This window comes from Podarcis gaigeae (assembly GCF_964106915.1).
Source record: "Podarcis gaigeae genome assembly, chromosome: 1".
Taxonomy (NCBI): Eukaryota; Metazoa; Chordata; class Lepidosauria; order Squamata; family Lacertidae; genus Podarcis; species Podarcis gaigeae.
This window is the reverse complement of record NC_139678.1, coordinates 125,011,074-125,031,997: the sequence shown is the minus strand read 5'-3', so window position 1 is coordinate 125,031,997 and position 20,924 is coordinate 125,011,074. Positions and strand designations below refer to the sequence as shown.

General features: G+C 44.2%; 1 protein-coding gene across 3 annotated transcripts; it reads right to left on the bottom strand.

Moving 5' to 3' along the window:
* Positions 1–1,263: 1,263 nt before the first annotated feature.
* On the bottom strand, positions 1,264–20,601 carry LOC310831406 (SUN domain-containing protein 2-like). 3 transcript variants are annotated; one of them, XM_083711933.1, is made up of 14 exons: positions 20,437–20,601; positions 19,506–19,632; positions 18,916–19,029; positions 17,664–17,806; positions 13,394–13,510; positions 12,260–12,361; positions 9,829–9,900; positions 8,332–8,395; positions 6,913–7,039; positions 5,257–5,335; positions 3,619–3,722; positions 2,082–2,249; positions 1,812–1,907; positions 1,264–1,412 (listed from the first exon to the last, which is right to left on the bottom strand). In XM_083711933.1, the coding sequence occupies exons 3-14, from the start codon at positions 19,023–19,025 to the stop codon at positions 1,299–1,301; spliced, it is 1,296 nt and encodes a 431-aa protein (XP_083568059.1). In that variant the 5' UTR covers positions 19,026–19,029; positions 19,506–19,632; positions 20,437–20,601; the 3' UTR covers positions 1,264–1,298. The 3 variants fall into 3 exon arrangements, with proteins under 3 accessions (XP_083568059.1, XP_083568058.1, XP_083568060.1); XM_083711932.1 differs by having other exon boundaries at positions 18,916–19,026; XM_083711934.1 differs by having other exon boundaries at positions 18,916–19,026; positions 19,544–19,632.
* Between the last annotated feature and the right edge of the window lie 323 nt (positions 20,602–20,924).

The following is a 20,924-nucleotide window of genomic DNA, read 5'->3' as shown; positions in this document are numbered from 1 at the left end:
CCGCGCTCCTGTACATTTGAACTTGGCGCGCGCGCCCAGCCGGTGACTTTCCTTCTGACCGTTTCCCCGCTTCCTGATGTGGGTGTTGCCAAACCTGACTCCTCTCCTCCCTCTGGTGGTGAGGACACTGGTCCCGACTCCTGGGACTCCCCCTCCCCACTGCGCTCTGGTGGAGACGCTGGCCCTGATCTCCAGCTGCTGTTCAGAGACTCCCCGCTGGCCCCTCCCTCTTGAGGTTTCTCCCTTGGAATCTCCCTTGCTCTGGCCACCGGCGCTCCCTTCTGTGAGTCCTCCGATTCGCTAGAGAGGCTTGTGGAATAACTCTGGCCACTGTCACTGCCTGCGCCCCCCTCGTACTCCTCCTCCTCACTCTCCATTTGCTCCCCCTCCTGTGTCTCTCCTTCTGAACCCCTGACAACAATATTAGCCACAATAACAATAAAAATATGCTATGATGTACCGTATTTTTTTTTTAATTGTTATTGTGGCTAATATTGTTATTGTGGCCTTTCGTTAGGGTTTCCAACCTCAGACCCTCTTGCTCGGTGGTCTGAGAAATAATAATAATAATAATAATAATAATAATAATATGCTATGATGTACCGTCTGGCAAATAGAAGGGGAAGGGGAAGAAATGGAGGTAGTGAGAGATTTTACTTTCTTGGGCTCCATGATCACTGCAGATGGTGACAGCAGCCACGAAATTAAAAGACGCCTGCTTCTTGGGAGAAGGGCAATGACAGGCCTAGATAGCATCTTGAGAAGTAGAGACATCACCTTGCCAACAAAGGTTCGTATAGTTAAAGCTATGGTTTTCCCAGTAGTGATGTATGGAAGTGAGAGCTGGACCATAAAGAAGGCTGATCGCCGAAGAATTGATGCTTTTGAATTATGGTGCTGGAGGAGACTCTTGAGAGTCACATGGACTGCAAGAAGATCAAACCTCTCCATTCTGAAGGAAATCAGCCCTGAGTGCTCACTGGAAGGACAGATTGTGAAGCTGAGGCTCCAATACTTTGGCCACCTCATGAGAAGAGAAGACTCCCTGGAGAAGACCCTGATGTTGGGAAAGATGGAGGGCACAAGGAGAAGGGGGCGACAGAGGACGAGATGGTTGGATAGTGTTTTCGAGGTTACCAGCATGAGTTTGAACAAACTGCGGGAGGCAGTGGAGGACAGAGGTGCCTGGCCTTCTCTGGTCCATGGGGTCACGAAGAGTCGGACACGACTAAACGACTAAACAACAACAACAACATGATGTACCGTATTTATTATACTGAATTTCTCTGATCACTCCATCACTCCATTCGTTCTCCATACACACGAAACCCATAGATGCAGGTGTAGTTTGGATGGTCCCAGTTGCTCAAAATCTTCAAGAGCAGGTATTGAAATTTACCTGAATTTTCTCTCTGAAAATACAGGGACATAAATAAAAGGTTACTGTTTGCTTCCTGTAAAGTATATTTTGTTGCAGGAGTGCCAACTTGGTACCGCAACTGTGGGTGCCATGTAGCATGCATGAACCTGGCACAGAACCTGGCACTGTTGACCTCCTTTGTAATATTCTATTTTGAAATCTTTAAGATAAAAGTTTGGTTTTCTGTTAGTTATGTTGCTTTGACTGTATACTCCATATTTGACTTTCTTCAGAAATGTTTGATTCTGTATAGTTTCAGTGATGTTTTAATATGCTGTAAACCGCTTAGAGATTTTTCTTAAAAATATAAAGCAATATAGAAATATAATAAGAATAAGAATAAGAATAAGAATAAGAATAAGAATAAGAATAAGAATAAGAATAAGAATACCTCCAGCTTGAAAGTTTGCATAGGGAAACCATCGATTCTGTAAACAAATGACCCTAAAAAGTTCCCTTCCTCCTTCTCAAAATCATCTTTGAATCCCTGAGAAGAGACAAAGGGGGAAAGCCGAAGAGATTTGATAAGAGGCTTCAAAGAAACGAACCAAAGGTTGTTATACAAACATTGATAAGTGTTCTTTAAAAAAAAAAACTTAAAAACTTCCACCTTAAAAATTTCTCAATGCAAAGTCCTGAAAATCATAGGGAAATTACTCACATAGATAGAGAAGTTCTTTGGAGCACTGGTTATTTCTTCTGTGTGAGAAATTTTCTTTGAAATGTGATCCAGGGTCACAGCGACCGGGCTGACGGCTTCAGACAATTTGATGACGACATAGCCTTGAGAGCCTTGCATGGCCCAGCAATTCCCAGGGGTGTTATCCCGCTGAAAAACAAAACAGTCTCATGCCTATCAAGAAGACAGCAGATACAAATCTGGAGAATTCAGAAAATAAGTGTCTGTTTGCGAATTACATTAAAGACTCAAGTAACTCTTTACAAGTCCTCAGCAGTGGTGCTGCTGAGGTAAACAAGAGTTTATCCCTACTTTGGCAGCCAACACAAGACAGAGGTCAACATGTCTGGACACCTTTATCTGGTTGTCACTGGGAAGCAAAACTATTGGAAGAGTGTTAAGAGGCTGCTTTCGGTACCTGGCGGTTTGAAAGCACATCAAAGTGCAAGGAGATAAATAGGTACCACTCCGGCGGGAAGGTAAACGGCATTTACATGCACTGCTCTGGTTTCACCAGAAGCAGCTTAGTATGCCGGTCACATGACCTGGAAAAACTGTCTGTGGACAAACATCGGCTCCCTCGGCCAGTAAAGCGAGATGAGTGCCACAACCCCAGAGTCGTTCGCGATTGGACTTTACTGTCAGGGGTTCTTTACTTTTTAAACATCATGTTATGTTGATATATCACGATGTCTGAAATAAGGATGGAGCTATGTAGAGTCAAACCGTAGGGTTGGGTGATAACTGGTTTTCAGCATTGTGCTATATCACCAGCTAAACATTGTGATATGCCAATACAGTGGTACTACGGAAGTCAAACGAAATCCATTCCGGAAGTCCATTTGACTTCCAAACTGTTCGGAAACCAAGGCGTGGCTACCAATTGGCTGCAGGAAGCTCCTGCAGTCAATCAGAAGCTGCAGAAGCCACGTCGGATGTTCAGGTTCCAAAGAACGTTCGCAAACCAGAACACTCAATTCCGCATTTGTGGCATTCGGGAGCCAATGCGTTCAACTTGCAAGGTGTTCAGGATCCAAGCTATGACTGTATATCACAATGTCTGAAATGAGAATGAAGCTATGTAGAGGCATTGGCTGGCTTCACAGTTTTTCTCACATTGTGTTTTTTGCATAGCACACACACATCATTATTCACAATATATTGCCAGGTCAAAAATTATGAAAACAATATCATGATATGGACTTCAAACAGGTTTTGGATGATATATCAGTGGGACATTCCATTTCACCCGCATTATGTTGGCTGTTGAAAATCCTGCTACTATTTTATATCATTTTGTTTCATGTGTTGTGCTTTTACTGTATATTTCTTTTGTCTTAATGTGTATTAGTGTTTCCTGCTTGGGGGGGGGGGCTCTTGGCTAAATAGGGGTGTACAAATAATCCATGCCATTGAGACTGGAGGGTAGATGGATTTCTCTGCTGGGTGCTTGAGAGGTAGTGGTAGGGAGTCAAAAAAAATGAGAAGGACCCCAAACATCGCTTTCCAAGATTCCTACCTCAAGAATCATCTCTGGTGCTCGTGAGTAATCCCAGCACAGCCCCAACATGCAAACCTGCGCTCCCGTTTCATAGCTTTTGCTGAATTTTACGATCGATGCACCTACAGATATTAGGACATTAAGTAGGGAGGGTTCCCCCCCACACACACACACACAAAATCAAAAATAAGTAAGAGAAACATAGAGAATCCAATCAGAATTAAATTATCACAGTTGGCAAGTGCTAACTGCAAGTCTATCGGGGTTTCCCAGTTCAAGTCAAACAGCCTTCAATATGGATTTGTTTCATTACTTCCACCACAACTCCTAGAATGAACATTTGGCAATGGGATGTTGCGTTATTCGTTTTTTAAAAAATACATTGCTACAGGGTTCATCCCTCTCATTTTCCTTTGTTGAGTTTATCAGTAGCTGCCACGATGTGTGATCGTCAAGCAAATCCTATAGGGCTTTTTTTAAAAAAGGTGCTGGTACTCACCATAAAATTGTGGTACAGTAAGTACCACACTTTAAATATTTGGGGGTGACGGTACTGCATACCCTTGAGTATCCGGGGGGGGGGAGCACTGCCTGTTTCTCTCCTCTTTCTACCATCCCTTCCCCTTCTCTCTCTCCCTCTCTTATAACTCAATCATCTTTCTCTCTTCCCATTCCTTTTCCTCCCCACCAAATCGGTTCCTGGGAGAGGGACAGATTGGTCTGGTCCTGAGGGATTCTCCACCCCCCGCACCCGCCTTCCATCACGTCATCCATTTGGGCTTCCTTTCCCCCCACCCCCCTTTCCCTTCCGACATGTAATTTGGGGAACAGCTACCTGAAATGCCCTACCTTTGCCGTAAAGCCTACACAGGAGAATGGTGCGATTGTACCATATCAGACCCTCCAAGTATCCCTATTTTCCAGAGACAGTCCCGGATTTATGGAAGCCACCCCAGTTTCTGATCTGATCCTGGAATGTCCCACTTTTCCTTAAGGTAAAGGTAAAGGTACCCCTGACCCTTAGGTCCAGTCGCGGAGGACTCTGGGGTTGTAGTGCTCATCTTGCTCTATAGGCCGAGGGAGCCGGCGTTTGTCTGCAGACAGCTTCCGGGTCATGTGGCCAGCATGACTAAGCCATTTCTGGCAAAATGGAACACCAAAACCAGAGCAGCGCATGGAAACGCCATTTACCTTCCCGCTGGGGCAGTACCTATTTCTCTACTTGCACTTGACGTGCTTTCGAACTGCTAGGTGGGCAGGAGCTGGGACCGAGCAACGGGAGCTCACCCCGTCGCGGGGATTCGAACCACCGACCTCCTGATTGACAAGCCCAAAGCTCTGTGGTTTAGACCACAGCGCCACCCGCGTCCCTATGACTTTTCCTTAGGGCGTCCCTATTTCCCTTGGAGAAATGTTGGACGGTATTCCATATTAATATGAAGTTAGAAGCCTGCAGCCAATATTCTAGTGGATAAATATTTGCACACACCAGAAATCAACAGATTCAAGAGAGGAGTTACTCCCCTCATACTATATCACTGCTGCTACCACCCCAACACCACCTCTCTTCCCCGCTTGCTCTGTCTGTCTCACTGTTCCCTTGAAGCTCTGCTGCCTCCTAGTGTTTGTCTACCACTCCATCTACCCTCTTCTTACCTGCAGATTTCAGGGCAAAGTCTTCTTTTTCAATCTGATTGCTTTCAACTGCAGTGCCCCCCAATTGCTTGAAGAGATGCTGTCACAAAAAAGTATACAATTGAGGTGTAGGAGAGAGAGCCCACCTGCAGCTATGCAAACACATGCCCATTACTGCAGGTTATAGAAATAATTCCTCTTCTCCCATCCTGAGTCTTTCCCCCTGGTTGATGTGGCCAAGTGAGGAATATACAGTGTCTGGAAGTGGGGGGTTGTGGTGAGGGAGAAGCTTCAACTAAGCAGCCAGGGATCAGTGGAGGAAAATGAGGGAAGCCACCAAGTAGAGGAGGAATGTTATGACTCTGGTGCATCCATACCAGAAGTATTGAGTTATTTTCTTCATAAGCAGAGACATCACCTTGCCAACAAAGGTCCGTATAGTTGAAGCTATGGTTTTCCCAGTAGTGATGTATGGAAGTGACAGCTGGACCATAAAAAAGGCTGATCGCTGAAGAATTTATGCTTTTGAATTATGGTCTGGAGGAGACTCTTGAGAGTCCCATGGACTGCAAGAAGATCAAACCTATCCATTCTGAAGGAAATCAGCCCTGAGTGCTCACTGGGAGGACAGATCCTGAAGCTGAGGCTCCAACACTTTGGCCACCTCATGAGAAGAGAAGACTCCCTGGAAAAGACCCTGATGTTGGGAAAGATGGAGGGCACAAGGAGAAGGAGAAGGCAGAGGACGAGATGGTTGGACAGTGTTCTCAAAGCTACCAGCATGAGTTTGACCAAACTGCGGGAGGCAGTGGAAGACAGGAGTGCCTGGCGTGCTCTGGTCCATGGGGTCAAAAAGAGTCGGACACGACTAAACAACTAAACAACAACAACAAATTTAACTTTCATCCCACCATGAGTGGGCCCAAGAACTTAACAACCAGCAGAGCTGACTTAGAATAGATGGATGGCAACCCAGCCAGATCAGTGAGGTATTAATTCTTCTTCTTCTTCTTCTTCTTCTTCTTCTTCTTCTTCTTCTTCTTCTTCTTCTTCTTCTTCTTCTCTGTCACCCTTAACCTCTACCAGCATTGATAGCCCTGTTTATGGCTGACTGTGGAGAGAAGGCATTTTGCAAAACTCTTCATAAGAGTAGCACAAGGCTCTCCTCTTTGGGTGATTTCTTAGGACTGTGAAGGATTCATTTATTTATTAAACTCATATCCCACCTTTCCACAAGGACACAGGCAGCTAACACTGACACTATAAATACAAAAAGACCATCATATCAATTATATCACAAAGTATTCATTTTTATTATCCCTGATTGTACGTGATTCTCAGTAGGCTATGTACACCAATATGATCTGTGTGGGAAATATTTGGATTTTGAAGATTTTCTAGTAAATACTGTTTTTATAAACACCATCAAAATATTATTGCCTCTGCAGATTTTTTCTGAGATGGTCAAATTGAATGTCTTTTTTCATGACTCAAATTGTTACAAGACATTTTAATCAACATATTGTGTCCGTCTTGGCTTACGTGGGCAAATTTCTTTGATTGGTCAGTTCACTTTCAGAGGGACGCATTACCTGATTGACTGCTAGCCTGTGATAACTGATAATTAGTTATTATAAGTCAGAAGCGTAAATAAATTGTAGCTCAGGTGACCCTCACCTTCTGGGACTCCCAGTGTCCATGGACACTTCCGAGGGCATCTACGAGGCTCTGGAGACCAACGACGTTCTGACGGAAAGTACTGATCTGTTTCTGAAGATTCTGCTGAAGGGCCTCATTCTGGCGACTAAGCAGAAATGTGCAAAACAATCAGAATATCCACAGTATTGCTTACGCCTAAGCAAAATAGTTCACCATGGGGTCAAAGGATGGATTGTGTGGCTGTAGGGTCCTGTGGGGTGGGGGTGGGGAATTTACTCTTTTTTAAAAAAGAACAAATCAGAATATCATCAAATTTTAGAAGCAGAAAGGGACAGATATTAGACTTATTTTTCCAGGGGTCACACATCATAAGGAATTTGTATCTGAATTTCCAGATCTATATATTGGACGGATTAAAATGGTCATTTGCCTTGTGCCAGTGATTGGAGAGCCGTATTAATTCCTTGTTTTACTATCTATTTCCTCATGCTTCCTGACACCTTTCATTGCAAGTGAGGGATGAGGGCCTTTTCTGCAAAACAACGCCTACTACAAACCAGTTTTCTTTTTCATTCACACTGACAGGAAGGTCAGCGCTAAAATATTCTTTCGGTGTGCAGCCTGCCCAAGGTTGCAGACACATCAATCTCTCTTCCTACTATATTTTAACAAACTTGCTGTTGAGTTGCCAGCCAGGACCTGAGTTGCATCTTTATCAGGGTATAATCGTGCTTCTTTCTTATGATGTGTGTGTGTGTGTGTGTGTGTGTGTGTGTGTGTGTGTGTAGAAATCACCAGACTTTTACAAGAACCACCTTCTGCCTTGCTGTGCAATTATCAGCTTGCATTTTAGGAGGTACAGATATCGCCATTCAAATCTAACCCATGGATTATGGCAGAGCTGGGAAACCTCTGGCCCTCTAGAGCAGTGTTTCCCAACCTTGTGCCTCCAGCTGTTTTTGAACTACAACTCCCATCATCCCTGACTAGCAAGACCAGTGGCAAGGGATGATGGGAATTGTAGTCCAAAAACAGCTGGAGGCACAAGGTTGGGAAACACTTGCTCTAGAGAGCACTGGACTTCAAATTTCCATCAGGCCCAGACTGTAGGGCCAATAGTAAGGAACGATGCAACATCTGGAGGCCCACAGGTCCCCCATACTGGCCTTATCAAAGGGTGGTGAACTTCTGGCCCTCCAGATGTGGCTGGCCTACATCTCCCATCATCCCTGATCATGGACCATTCTGGTTGCAGCTGATGCTGGTTGGAGACCAACAAGATCTGAAGAGCCACATGCCCCCATCTTTGGAGCATGGGTTTTCATCTTTGCCTCTGCTAAGCTCATCCAAGAGAATCAAACTGCATTTGCGTGTTTTCACCTCAGGCTGAATTCAAAATGACTGTGTGCCGTACATCCACTGAGAAAGTTATTTTACCTCAGCTGTACCTTCATCACCTGCTTGAAGGTATCAGAGGGGTTGCACAAGCCGTACAGAAATCCTAGAAGGAAACATGAACCACATTAATGGCTTTCTGAACCAATCAGAAAAGGCCTCTCCTCCTCAAGGAGGGGAGGTGTTGTGGGCGGGATGTGATTTCATGCGTCACGCAGGGGCGTTATGCCGCCTGGCCCACTCACCTGGCTGACGCACCACGCCCACAGGTAAGCGCCCAACCGGGCAGCTTGGAGGGGGCGTGAAGTGCGGTTTAAGGTACCGTGGCGCCAGCCATTCTGCCTCACTTTTCGCCTTCCCGTCGCGAGTCACCCACCCACCACTTCCTTAGGGTTTAGCTTTTCACTTGACCTTGCTATGGACCTTTGGTTGGTCGCCCAGGTTGCCCAGGGGGGCTGGTAGGAATTTTTCCAACTGGCATTAGGCCTTTTGGTTTTCTCGCCTGCCTCGTAGCAATCGTCACAACTTTCTTGGTATTTGGCGGTTAGGCATTGGAATGTGTTGTTGGTGTGTGGAAGGGCTAGGTGTGGCCATCGCCTACCCCTTCAAATTTGGGTATTCCGTTAAAGGAATCCAGCGGCCGTGGATCCTGTCCAATGCCTGTGTGGCGGAGGACCATGGCACGACCCTCGGTGACATCAGGGGAGAGCTTATAGTTGTATTGGCATCAATAGGCTTCACCTTCTGGTGAATAAACCCCTCTTCAGACTCACCCCTCTCCGAGTGGGTGGAGTCAATCTGTCGTGGTCCAATGCCTAAGCCAATACCTTCTCACTTGCTGTAATCAATAAAGTTGTGGCCTTTTCTTGCCCATTAACCTTATACACTGTGTCCGTGTGTCTTCATTCCACAAAGCGGGGATCGGGTCCTCGAACCACAACCCATACACTTTTATCAGAATTAATCAGCAGAACATTGTATTATGTCTCTTCTCTTGTGTAGCACAGTTGAAAGTATGTTTATCCACCGAATTCAGTAAAGCATGCTTATTGTAGTGGAACAAAAATTGGTGGCAAGATCCATATCATTTGGAAATCTGGGTTCATCTCATGGCTATCCACTGGGCAGCTGAAAAATTAATCCAAATCTGACTGTTGGTTGGTGATAGGCCTCAGGGGCAAGATGTCAATAGTAGACTTATTCACGTTATGCTGAACACAGGTACAAGTGTTTGTGTGAAAAAGGATATCCTTGTTGATTTGTAAAACTCCACGATTTGTGTACACAGACTACATACCCATTGAATGTTAACATGTGAACACCCCAGATATTTTTGCATAGCCAAATTCACGCTTGTGTGTGCATGCACATAGACATACAGCACACATAAGTGTGACTTAGTAGAAGTCAAGGTCTCAATGGATCCGTTTTTAGCAGTCTATATTTGATACACATTACAAATAAATGCACATCACAAATATATTCTGCAGGTTATATAACAAAAAAAATGTGCTTAGGCTAGCTCTTTGAGGAACATACCAGAAAAGATGCCCAACAAGAATATTAGGGTCAGAAAAGCCAACATCTTCATGACAGGCCTTGGGTGGTCTCCTGAGAAGATATAAATTCAAGTGGAAATCATGGAAATATATGATTTCTGAGCAATTGTAAATGGAGCATGTATATGCCTGAAAAAGACAAACATTAGCAAGCAAGTCTATGTATGCTCTCTTCCTGTATCAACATTGCTGCAGATTTTGGCTTTATTTATTTATTTATTTATTTAGGATTTGTTTACTTAGGAAAGCAAGGGTCCCATCCTTTATAGGTAGAAAGGAGATGGGTGGAACAGTTTTGCTTGTTTTTATAATTGTGACTAGGGGTCTAGCAGCACTGTTTCTGCTCTGCTGCAATTTGTCTTCTGCTAAGAAGTACATTATTTGTCTTGTTGCCCACTATGACAAAATTACATAATTTATGTGATTTGTGTAGATATTAGATAATGTAATAAATTATGTCTCATTTGTGGGCTGATAGCAACTACGGAAAATATAGATCATATTCACTGGATATATTACCGTTCCAGATGTGGGACCAATGAGCAAGCATTGGCAATTTCTGCTCCCATTTCTGTTTTTATCTGACTTGGCCAATATCCCTAACTGAGATTGGTTTACCTGTTTCTATAACTATATATTATGGGTTGTATCCATATATATAAATTCAATAAATAATAATAATAACAAAAGTTGTCCTGTTCACACAAGGACTTCTGCTTGTGCAAAGGAATCTGCTCTGAAGGGTTGGGGTGAAACCCAAAACAGATTTGGGGGAGCACAGAGGGAAGAGAGGAAACGAAAGTTCAGACACATAAGCAGAAGTTCTTGCACAATTGGGATGACTTCACTGGATTCAATCCTATGTTGCTATAACGCACCCAGGGACCTTAAGGTGAAGAGCGAGCCAGAATTCTTGTAGATAGGTCTAGAACTCATTCTCCTTAATTCTCTATTTCTGTTCTCCAAGTGAAAATATTTCATCTTAGTTCAAAGCTTGTTCTTTGAAGCCTGTTCTGATAATAATTTTATTAATTTTCAATTACCGTTCAATAATAGCCCCATTATAGCAATGCCAAATTATAATACAATTACTAATACCAATCATTCAAATACCGAATTATATAATTTAGATGCACACACCCCCCGCCACGTGCTAGATTTGATGGTTTGATTATTTTCTTTATTTCTGCATTGCAAAATCTTACTAATTTCAACTACATTCCAGTCAAAATAAGAATCCCTTGTACAACAACTGCAATATTAACAACTTCCATTCGTATAGACGCATTCTATACCCTTGTTCTTCCTGCGTGTGGCAATTATTCTGTCCGTGCTGTTGCTTCCTGTCCTTGTAAAATTTTATGTCTCTCTTTTCCTGGTTGTTGCTGTTCTCCATCATGCCTTGGGCGGAGCCAATATCCAATTGTTGTTTCATAAATTTCTCCATCTCTCCATCCCATGCTTCTTTCTTTTGCAACTTTAACAACAGCTGCATAAATCACCATCCCAATAAATAACCTGTTTTCACCATTTTCCCTCTGAGCCTGGGAAGAAGAGTGGTCTGTCGAATTGAAGATGACTCAGCAATGAACCTTATCAGTTCCTTGGCAAGTTCACAGACTTCTTTCATCCTTCCATCCAACTGAAGATAAATGAGTGTTTATACTTCCAATTAAAGCCTGTTGAAGCCTGTTCACACAATCAGTTTACTGTTGATGGTTCTCATATACATCCACCAATGCATGCAATATTCGTCTTTTGGGAAGGTTGTGGTCCTTCCAGTGAGCACTCAGGGCTGATTTCCTTCAGAATGGAGAGGTTTGATCTTCTTGCAGTCCATGGGACTCTCAAGAGTCTCCTCCAGCACCAGAATTCAAAAGCATCAATTCTTCAGCGATCAGCCTTCGTTATGGTCCAGCTCTCACTTCCATACAGCACTACTGGGAAAACCATAGCTTTAACTATACGGACCTTTGTTGGCAAGGTGATGTCTCTGCTTTTTAAGATGCTGTCTAGGCTTGTCATTGATTTTCTCCCAAGAAGCAGGCGTCTTTTAATTTCGTGACTGCTGTCACCATCTGCAGTGATCATGGAGCCCAAGAAAGTAAAATCTCTCACTGCCTCCATTTCTTCCCCTTCTATTTGCCAGGAGGTGATGGGACCAGTGGCCATGATCTTCGTTGTTGTTTTTTTCAAATTAGAGAACTTGATTAAGGGCAGAACATTGAGAAGATGCATGCTCTCCCTGTTTCCCTAAAGCAGGGGTAGGGAATTTGTGGCCCCAACTCCTATCTATCCCAACCAGCAAATGGCCCATAATAAGGGATGGTGGCAAAGGAGTTATCACCCAACAACATCCAGCTGGACCAAGGTTCCCCCACTTCTTCTCTAAAACTACTCAGCTAACCTACCTGCATGTTGGAGAGCAAGAGAAACTGGGTTTGTTCTCACTTGTGTCCCAGCTCCGAGGAGAGATGGGCTGCTGTAGATCTTCATCTGCTGCACTTCTATAACTATCAAAAGTAAAACATCACCTCAATAAAGGTAAAGGTAAAGGAACCCCTGACCACTAGGTCCAGTCGTGACCGATTCTGGAGTTGCGGCGCTCATCTCGCTTTATTGGCCAAGGGAGCAGCTTCCAGGTCATGTGGCCAGCATGACTAAGCCGCTTCTGGAGAACCAGAGCAGCACATGGAAACGCCGTTTACCTTCCTGCCGGAGTGGTACCTATTTATCTATTTGCATTTTGACATGCTTTCGAACTGCTAGGTTGGCAGGAGCTGGGACTGAGCAATGGGAGCTCACCCCGTCGCGGGGATTCCCACCGCCGACCTTCTGATCAGCAAGCCCAAGAGGCTCAGTGGTTTAACCCACAGTGCCACCCACGTCCCCACCTCAATAAGCATCTCTATTAAAGGCCAAGGGTAGCTCAGCGTCAGAGAACATGCTCTGCACACAAAAGGAGTGAGGCTCAGTCTCTGGCCACTTCCATTTAAAAGGATCAGAGATCAGGTGATGAGAGAGGCTCTTCTTCATCTGAGACCCTGGAGAGATGCTGTCAATCAGAGTAGACATTACGGGGCCTGAGGGGCAAAGTAGCTTCCTAAGGCTGGCTTGCACTTTCTTACTTTCCCCCATTTATTTTATTAGCAATATTTATAGACCACCCTACAACCAAGTTCTCAGGATGGAGAGAGAGAGAGAGAGAGAGAGAGAGAGAGAGAGAGAGAACAGGGTAGGTAGCAGTACCTATTTATACATAGCAGTACCTATTTATACATAGGTAGCAGTACCTATTTATCTACTTGCACTGGTGTGCTTTCAAGCTGCTAGGTTGGCAGGAGCTGGGACCGAGCAACGGGACCTCACCCCGTCACGGGGATTCAAACCTCCAACCTTCTGATCAGCAATCCCAAGAGGCTCAGCGGTTTAGACCACAGCGCCACCCGCATCCCTAAATGGAGCTTAGAGGGAGCCATATTGCTGCTGCTGCTAGCTAGCTAGCTTACTTTTCAAGAAAAAATGCACCCAAGACCCAAACATACCTAGAACAAGTGGCTTCTGATCAGTGCACATCACGATGTTAGCATTGGGTTCCATCGGTGGAGGAGTTTCAAAACAACGTCTTGCAATTAAAGGATTTTGATCAGGCAAGTCTTTACCTATTAGAGACAGATGACATTGTTAGCACAGAGGTCCAGAGGAATCAAGGAAGAGCTTGATGCTTTGGATTTGTATAACATGCACTATCAAGTTGGTAAGAAATGAGTTGTCCTCCCCAGACCCGGGTTAAAGGTTTGCCATGGGGACAGCAGGAGAATGACTGCTTTCCTTGTGGACTCACATGCTCAAGGCAGGTAGACCACCAAAAGTGCAGTGGGAAGGTTTTTCCCCACATAGAGAACGAAAGCAAGACCAAGTGCTGTTCTCAGAACAGTCTCACCACCACAACCACATGGCTTTTAAAAAGTAATGGACTACGTGGAATTTACAAAGCTGACAGCATATTAAGGGATCAAAATAATGAACATTTTATAGAAGAATGGATGCCCGTTGTGGACTATTTGAAAAAACACTACAGTCAAATGAAATCATGGGCAGGATTCGAGATAGGAGCTGCGGAAGGAAAACAAGACAATACAGTCATACCTCGGAAGCCGAACGCCTTGCAACTCAATTGTTTTGGCTCCCGAATGCCACAAACCCGGAAGTGAGTGTTCCAGTTTGCGAACGTTCTTTGGAACCTGAACCAGAAAGGTCTCCCACCCAAGGTTTAGCGTTACATGTGAACTCGACCACTTCATTTTTCAGAAAACGCACCCTGATCTGCACATGGAAGGGAGGTTGAACCCTTTCCCCAATCCCCTTGCTGTTTTCCAAGCCCTGCCCCCCTAGCAATCACTTTTTCCAGCTGTAATTTGACCATGAAAGCAAATGCATTGGTTCTCAAACGCCTTGATTCCCAAATGCCGAAAACCTGGAAGTAAGTGTTCTGGTTTTCGAATGCTTCTCGGAAGCCGAATGTCCATTGTGGCTGTCGGCTATTGTTTCCAGGGCGTCTGCACCAATCAGAAGCTGTGCCTTGGTTTTCAAACATTTCGGAAGTCAAACGAACTTCCAGAATGGATTAAGTTTGGCACTTTTGTTTCTGCTATTTATTTTGTGTTTTTGTTTTTGAGGCTTTTTCGGTTAATTTGTTTTTGTGACTGTGTAGAACACAGTTCAGCTACTGATTGATTGATTGATTGATTGATTGTGTGACTGCAGAAATGGACAATGACTATCATCAATACAGGTAAGAAAAAATAATAATTTTAATTTTTATCATCTACAATACTGTCTTATTTATTTTATAGTACAGTACATTGATTATTGCTTTCATTTTATGGATCAATGACCTCGTTGGATAGTAAAATTCATGTTAAATTGCTGTTTTAGGGGTTGTTTTTTAAAAACTGGAACGGATTAATCCGTTTTGCATTACTTTCTATGGGAAAGGGTGCCTTGGTTTTGGAACGCTTTGGTTTTGGAACGGACTTCTGGACAGCTTAAGTTTGAGAACCCAGGTGCCACTGTAATGTTTGCAGTAAAAAAAATTAAATTAACCGCCTTCTTATAATTTGAGAATAAAGAGAATAAAAAAAGAGAATAAAGCTATAGAGACTAGTATGGCACAGCATTTGAGCTAACTCACTCAAGATACCATATTGCACATTCCGCTTCCCACAGTGTTTACTTTAGGCCTTATCTCCTTCACCCCATAAAGCAAGTGTTGTGGGAAGTTGAACTCGATTTCAAATGCCAATTTGAGAATTATGTCCTAAGCACACCCACCAAAGATCACTGTAATATCTCAGCGCTCAGTGGAAATGTTGCATTATGGTACATTTTTGTATCTTTCATAGCCCCTCTGAAAACCCGGACAGGAATCAAACTCGGGTCTGGAATGCAAAACTGCATTGTGGGTTTATGCATACCAGTTTTTATTCTGGAAACTCAATCTGCAAGGGAGATGCTGTTTTACAATATCATTCTTACCACTTTGATGCAAGGAATTAGAGACCAGGGGTTTGTTTGTTTTTGCTTTGCTTTTAATGTTCCGATATTAATGGTATCGAACCTTTGGCATTAGGCTTGATTTTGCAGGCCTGCATTTTATGACTCCTGCACTGCATTCCCTTTCCTATCTGACCCTGAAAAGTGGCACAAATGGGAAGATGTTTTGCTATGTCTGCCGTGAGTTAGCGCTGCAATCGCCTTGAGAGCTTTCAAGGAACAGATAGGGACAAGAATGTCAACAACCCTCTCAAAGGCCTGGATGCTGAGGAAACAGTGATAAAGGAGGACATCTGAGACCCCAATGGCCTGAGCAGTTAAGGGGCACCTCAAGGTAATTGTGGAGGTGAGGTTGCCAGTATGGAGTGTTTTACTTCTCATGACCTGTAGCCTTTCTCTCTTTTTTTTTTTCTCAATAGATTTTTATTGAGATTTTAAAGGTTACAAAAAGGAAAAAATGAAGAACATATTTAAACAGAGAAAAAAAAATAAAAATACAGAACAATACAAAAACAAAGGAAAAAAACAGAAAAAAGATGCAGATAATTAAAGGGGAAAAAACAAATCAATCCTTTACATAACTTTCTTTCCTTTGCTTATTTCCTTGACCTCCTCACACCTCCCTTTTTTGTATTCTAATTCAATTAGATATTCAGCAAATCCTTTCCATCTTTATTTCTATCCTGATGATTTATCTTAATATACTATAATTTTACATTCTGTTCTTTCACCAATTAACAATCCATTTTTACTTAATCCTTTCTATCATTTCTGCTAAAACCACATTACTTCATTCCAACATCCTTCTAACATTCCTTAATTTTACAGTGTTTCTGTAGATAAACTTTAAATTTCTTCCAATCTTCTTCCACCAACTCTTCGACCTGTAGCCTTTCTCAATGTATGTAGAAGAATGCTTGACTCTTTGTGTGCTGTATTTGAGCCACTATATAAGCTTTGTTCGGGACAGAGCTTTTTTTAACTGGTGGTTCAGCCAGAACAACCAGTTGCTAGAGCATGAGACTCCTGCATTGCAGTGCTCCTTTCCAACTTAACAAGTCTGTGATTCTGTGACATTCAGTGTTATGTACTGAAGTTCTCACCCTGGGCCAGCAGGGGGATACTGTAGATAGTTATGGAAATAGGGGATCGAAAGTGACGTTCAGTGATTGGATAGTTTTAGAAAATTGTTACAGTTACATTGTACTGGAGTTCTATATAAGCAGGCTGACTGAACCCTTCAGTTCAGTTCTGTCCTGGCCTGTGAATAAACAAGAGCTGTTTGAAGAATCGCTGTGTCATCTGATATGTTCACCCACAACGTAACATTCAGTATATGTCAAAACCCCATTAAACTGGGCTCTGTCCTATTGCAATACAGTGGTACCTCAGGCTAAGTACTTAATTCGTAACGGAGGTCTGTACTTAACCTGAAACTATTCTTAACCTGAAGCACCACTTTAGCTAATGGGGCCTCCTGCTGCCGCTGCACCGCCGGAGCACTATTTCTGTTCTCATCCTGAAGCAAAGTTCTTAACCTGAAGACCATTTCTGGGTTAGCGGAGTCTGTAACCTGAAGCGTATGTAACCTGAAGCGTATGTAACCTGAAGCATATGTTACCCAAGGTACCACTGTACATTCATACCTCATGTTATGTCCACTTCATGTTACGTTCTTTCTGGTTACGTCCCACGGTGACCCGGAAGTACCAGAAAGGGTTACTTCCGGGTTTCGCTGCTCGCGCATGCGCAGAAGTGCGAAATGACATCATGCGCATGTGCAGAAGCAGCGAATCACAACCCGCGTATGCGCAGACGCACCGCTGCGGGTTGTGCTCTTTTCATGTTGCAAATGGGCCTTCGGAACAGATCCCATTCTCAACCAGAGGTACCACTGTAGTTAATAAACTGGATCCCTAACAGGATCTGCTGAAGCTTGCTGCAATTCACTTGGTCCAGTTTTTATTTAAGCTCAGCTACGATTTAAAGTGACATGCCCGTGTCTCGCTTGGCCAATGAGGGAGCAGAATTAAATGTCGCGATGTCCGAATAAGGCCATGTGTGCTACACACAAACAAACAAAACTGCCGTTCGGTTGGTTCAAGCGTGGTGCTGATAACGGCGAGGTTGCAGGTTCGACCCCCTATGAGACAACCACACATTCTTGAGCATTCTCTACGATGCTATGATACACACTGAACATGCACAAGGCAAGTTAAACCAAAGGCCTCACTTCACTTAGCCAATGAGCACACTCACTACAGCAAGGCTGCATCAGGTCTTCCGATCCACTGCTTTTCGCCCCCCAACTCTTCTGGGAGCAAGTCTCCTTCCAGGTTTTGGAATCCCATTTTGCTTCTGAGGTAAGAGAGTTGTGTTTCCTGCGGATTCTTTTGAAAACCCTGAGAAAAGAAAGCTCAAAGGTTTTTTTGTGGCGAGAGAGGGGACCTTACAGGGAGGAGAACCCATGGCTCAGCAGTACATGACTGCATTGCCAAAGGAACCGGGTTCAAATCCTGGTGTTTCCAGGTAGGGCTGCCAAGGACCCCCTGCCTGAAACCCCGAAGAGCCACTGCGAGTCCGTTAAAGGTAAAGGTACCCCTGACCATTAGGTCCAGTTGTGGCCGACTCTGGGGTTGCGGTGTTCATCTCGCTTTATTGACCGAGGGAGCCGGCATACATCTTCCGGGTCATAGAATCATAGAATCATAGAGTTGGAAGAGACCACAAGGGCCATCGAGTCCAACCCCCTGCCAAGCAGGAAACACCATCAGAGCACTCCTGACATATGGTTGTCAAGCCTCTGCTTAAAGACCTCCAAAGAAGGAGACTCCACCACACTCCTTGGCAGCAAATTCCACTGTCGAACAGCTCTTACTGTCAGGAAGTTCTTCCTAATGTTTAGGTGGAATCTTCTTTCTTGTAGTTTGGAACCATTGCCATCATGTGGCCAGCATGACTAAACCGCTTCTGGTGAACCAGTGCAGAACACGGAAACACCGTTTACCTTCCCGCCGGAGCGGTCCCTATTTATTTACTTGCACTTTGAGGTGCTTTTGAGCTGCTAGGTGGGCAGGAGCAGGGACCGAGCAACGGGAGCTCACCCCGTCACAGGGATTTGAACTGCCGACCTTCTGATCAGCAAGCCCTAGGCTCTGTGGTTTAACCCTTGCGAGTCAGTTAGGGAGGAAATGCCAATATGGACAGATTTGCTCATCCCCTGCGAGTCCGTTAGGGATGAGCAAATCTGTCCATTTTGGCATTTCCTCACTTTTTCTGTATCATCCAAAAAAACCGAAACGAAAAACCACCCAACTGCAACCTCCCTCTAAGATGATTCCATCATGCAGTGCCAGCTCTGGTGCATTGCTTGTATAAGCAGAATCCTGAACCAAAGAGCAATGGGAAGAACACGAACCGTTTCCACATAGCCTGAAATGCTAGCATGCCACAGCACAAAGTTATTCTTACATAAATCAGGTCACAACATGTTACCCAAGCTCCCTTGTACCTCCTCACTCCCGTTTCGCGGTACGAAATGGGTTTCAGCCTTTGGAGAATGGCCAATCTTTCGCTGCGCCGTTCCAGTATAATCCTTTCGCTGTGGCATTCCATGGTCATCCTGCTCAACATGATTAATAATAATAATAATAATAATAATTTATTTATACTCTGCCCATCTGGCTGGGTTTCCCCAGCCACTCTGGGCAGCTCCCGACAGAACATTAAAAACAAAATAAAACATCAAACATTAAAAACTTCCCTGAACAGGGCTACCTTCAGATGTCTTCTAAAGGTCAGATAGTTTCCTTGACATCTGGTGGGTGGACCCTCAGAGCTGGACCTCAGTGTCTGGGCTGAATGATGAGGGTGGAGACGCTCCTTCAGGTATATTGGGCCAAGGCCGTTTAGGGCTTTAAAGGTCAGCATCAGCCATGTCACACATGAAGTGTGATTTCACGCATCCAGAACTGCGATCCAACTGAATCGCATTACAGGCAGTGACAAACCACAGCGAAGGATATTCACCTTTTGTGCTCCTGCTGTGCCACAGCAGGGAATAGTGCCATGTGCAGAAATCAACATCCCAATATATCTCACCTTTAACTTCGTTGGAAAAGCCAGTTTCTGGTCCTTACTGCTACGGAGATGGGCTTGGAACAGTGAGGGAAACGTATGGTGAAATCTCAGAATTGAGCAGAGCAACGAAATGTTCTTCACTGACTCCCTACAAACCAGAACCAAGCAATAAATAAATCATTCCAACCTTCACTGTGAACCAAAATCAATGAAATTGGCTAAAGGAATTCCATGGGTTCATTTAGAGTTGGTGCACGTCGCACAGCTTCCTCCTGAAATCATGCAAATTTTTAAACCCCCCCAAAAAAGTTTCAGGAGGGGCAGGTGCCCCTCTTTCATTGTGCTAAAGCGCAAGGTTACCCTCTGGGTGGCGAAACTGGAGAAGCAGAACGACTAATAAAGCAGAATTCTGTGTGGATAGTATAAACCCATCACTAACACACTATTATTGCAGAATAGGTAAAGATAAAGGGTCCAGTCGTGACCGACTCTGGGATTGCGGCACTCATCTTGCTTTATTGGCCAAGGAAGCCGGCGTACAGCTTCCGGGTCATGTGGCCAGCATGACTAAGCCGCTTCTGGCAAACAAGAGCTGCTCACAGAAATGCCGTTTACATTCCCGCCAGAAACACCGTTAACTTTGCTGCCGGAGTGGTACCTATTTATCTACTTGCACTTTGATGTGCTTTCGAACTGCTAGGTTGGCAAGAGCAGGGACCGCGCAACGGGAGCTTACCCCGTTGCGGGGATTCGAACCACCGACCTTCTGATTGGCAAGTCCTAGGCTCTGTGGTTTAACCACAGCATCACCCGTATCCCATTATTGCAGAATACAACTGCATAAAAAACCCCAACCAACCCAAGTCCAGGGGGACCCGCCTATAACCCATTACAGTTTCATTGCACTATCACAAGGAACATTACAAATAATTCTATATGACGTATTACTGACCTTACAATGGCCTAATCCTTCATCTCCTGACCTCAGTAACATCAATGTGAATGAAGGAGATCCAAATGTGGTACTTCTATGTCCTGAAAGGGAAGTGATTCCAACGTATCTGATTGGATACAAACTGCATGTATTTCATCCTTGAAAGGCAGCATATATAGAGGCCTCCTATGAAACAGTTTGAAAGTAAAACAAAATGACCTCATAAACGACTTCACTTTGGTAACACTGCACCAGGTGTGAGGTCATGCAGGAGCCCCAGGAGCTGCACTGTGTCATTGACACTTAGGAAGAAAATCCTTCATCATATATATCTGGAAATCAATATTGGCTCTTGGCTCTCCTATCATTGGTACCCTGGATACACCATGGCAACTTTTCCATTTAGTATTCATTAAACTTCTGGTGCCTTTTATTTACTTAATTTGTTTCCTCTCTTCTTCTGCCTCTTCCCAACACTCAGGGCAGTTAACAACAGGTTTGGTAGA

What these genes read in the sequence shown, in the direction of transcription:
- LOC310831406 (XM_083711933.1), bottom strand. Translation starts at nt 19,025, where the DNA reads ATGACCATGGAATGCCACAGCGAAAGGATTATACTGGAACGGCGCAGC. An exon ending in TCTTGCTCTCCAACATGCAG is followed by an intron (nt 9,901 to 12,259) that starts GTAGGTTAGCTG and finishes ATATCTTCTCAG; the next exon opens with GAGACCACCCAAGGCCTGTC. An exon ending in TGCAAACTTTCAAGCTGGAG is followed by an intron (nt 1,413 to 1,811) that starts GTATTCTTATTC and finishes CTGTATTTTCAG; the next exon opens with AGAGAAAATTCAGGTAAATT.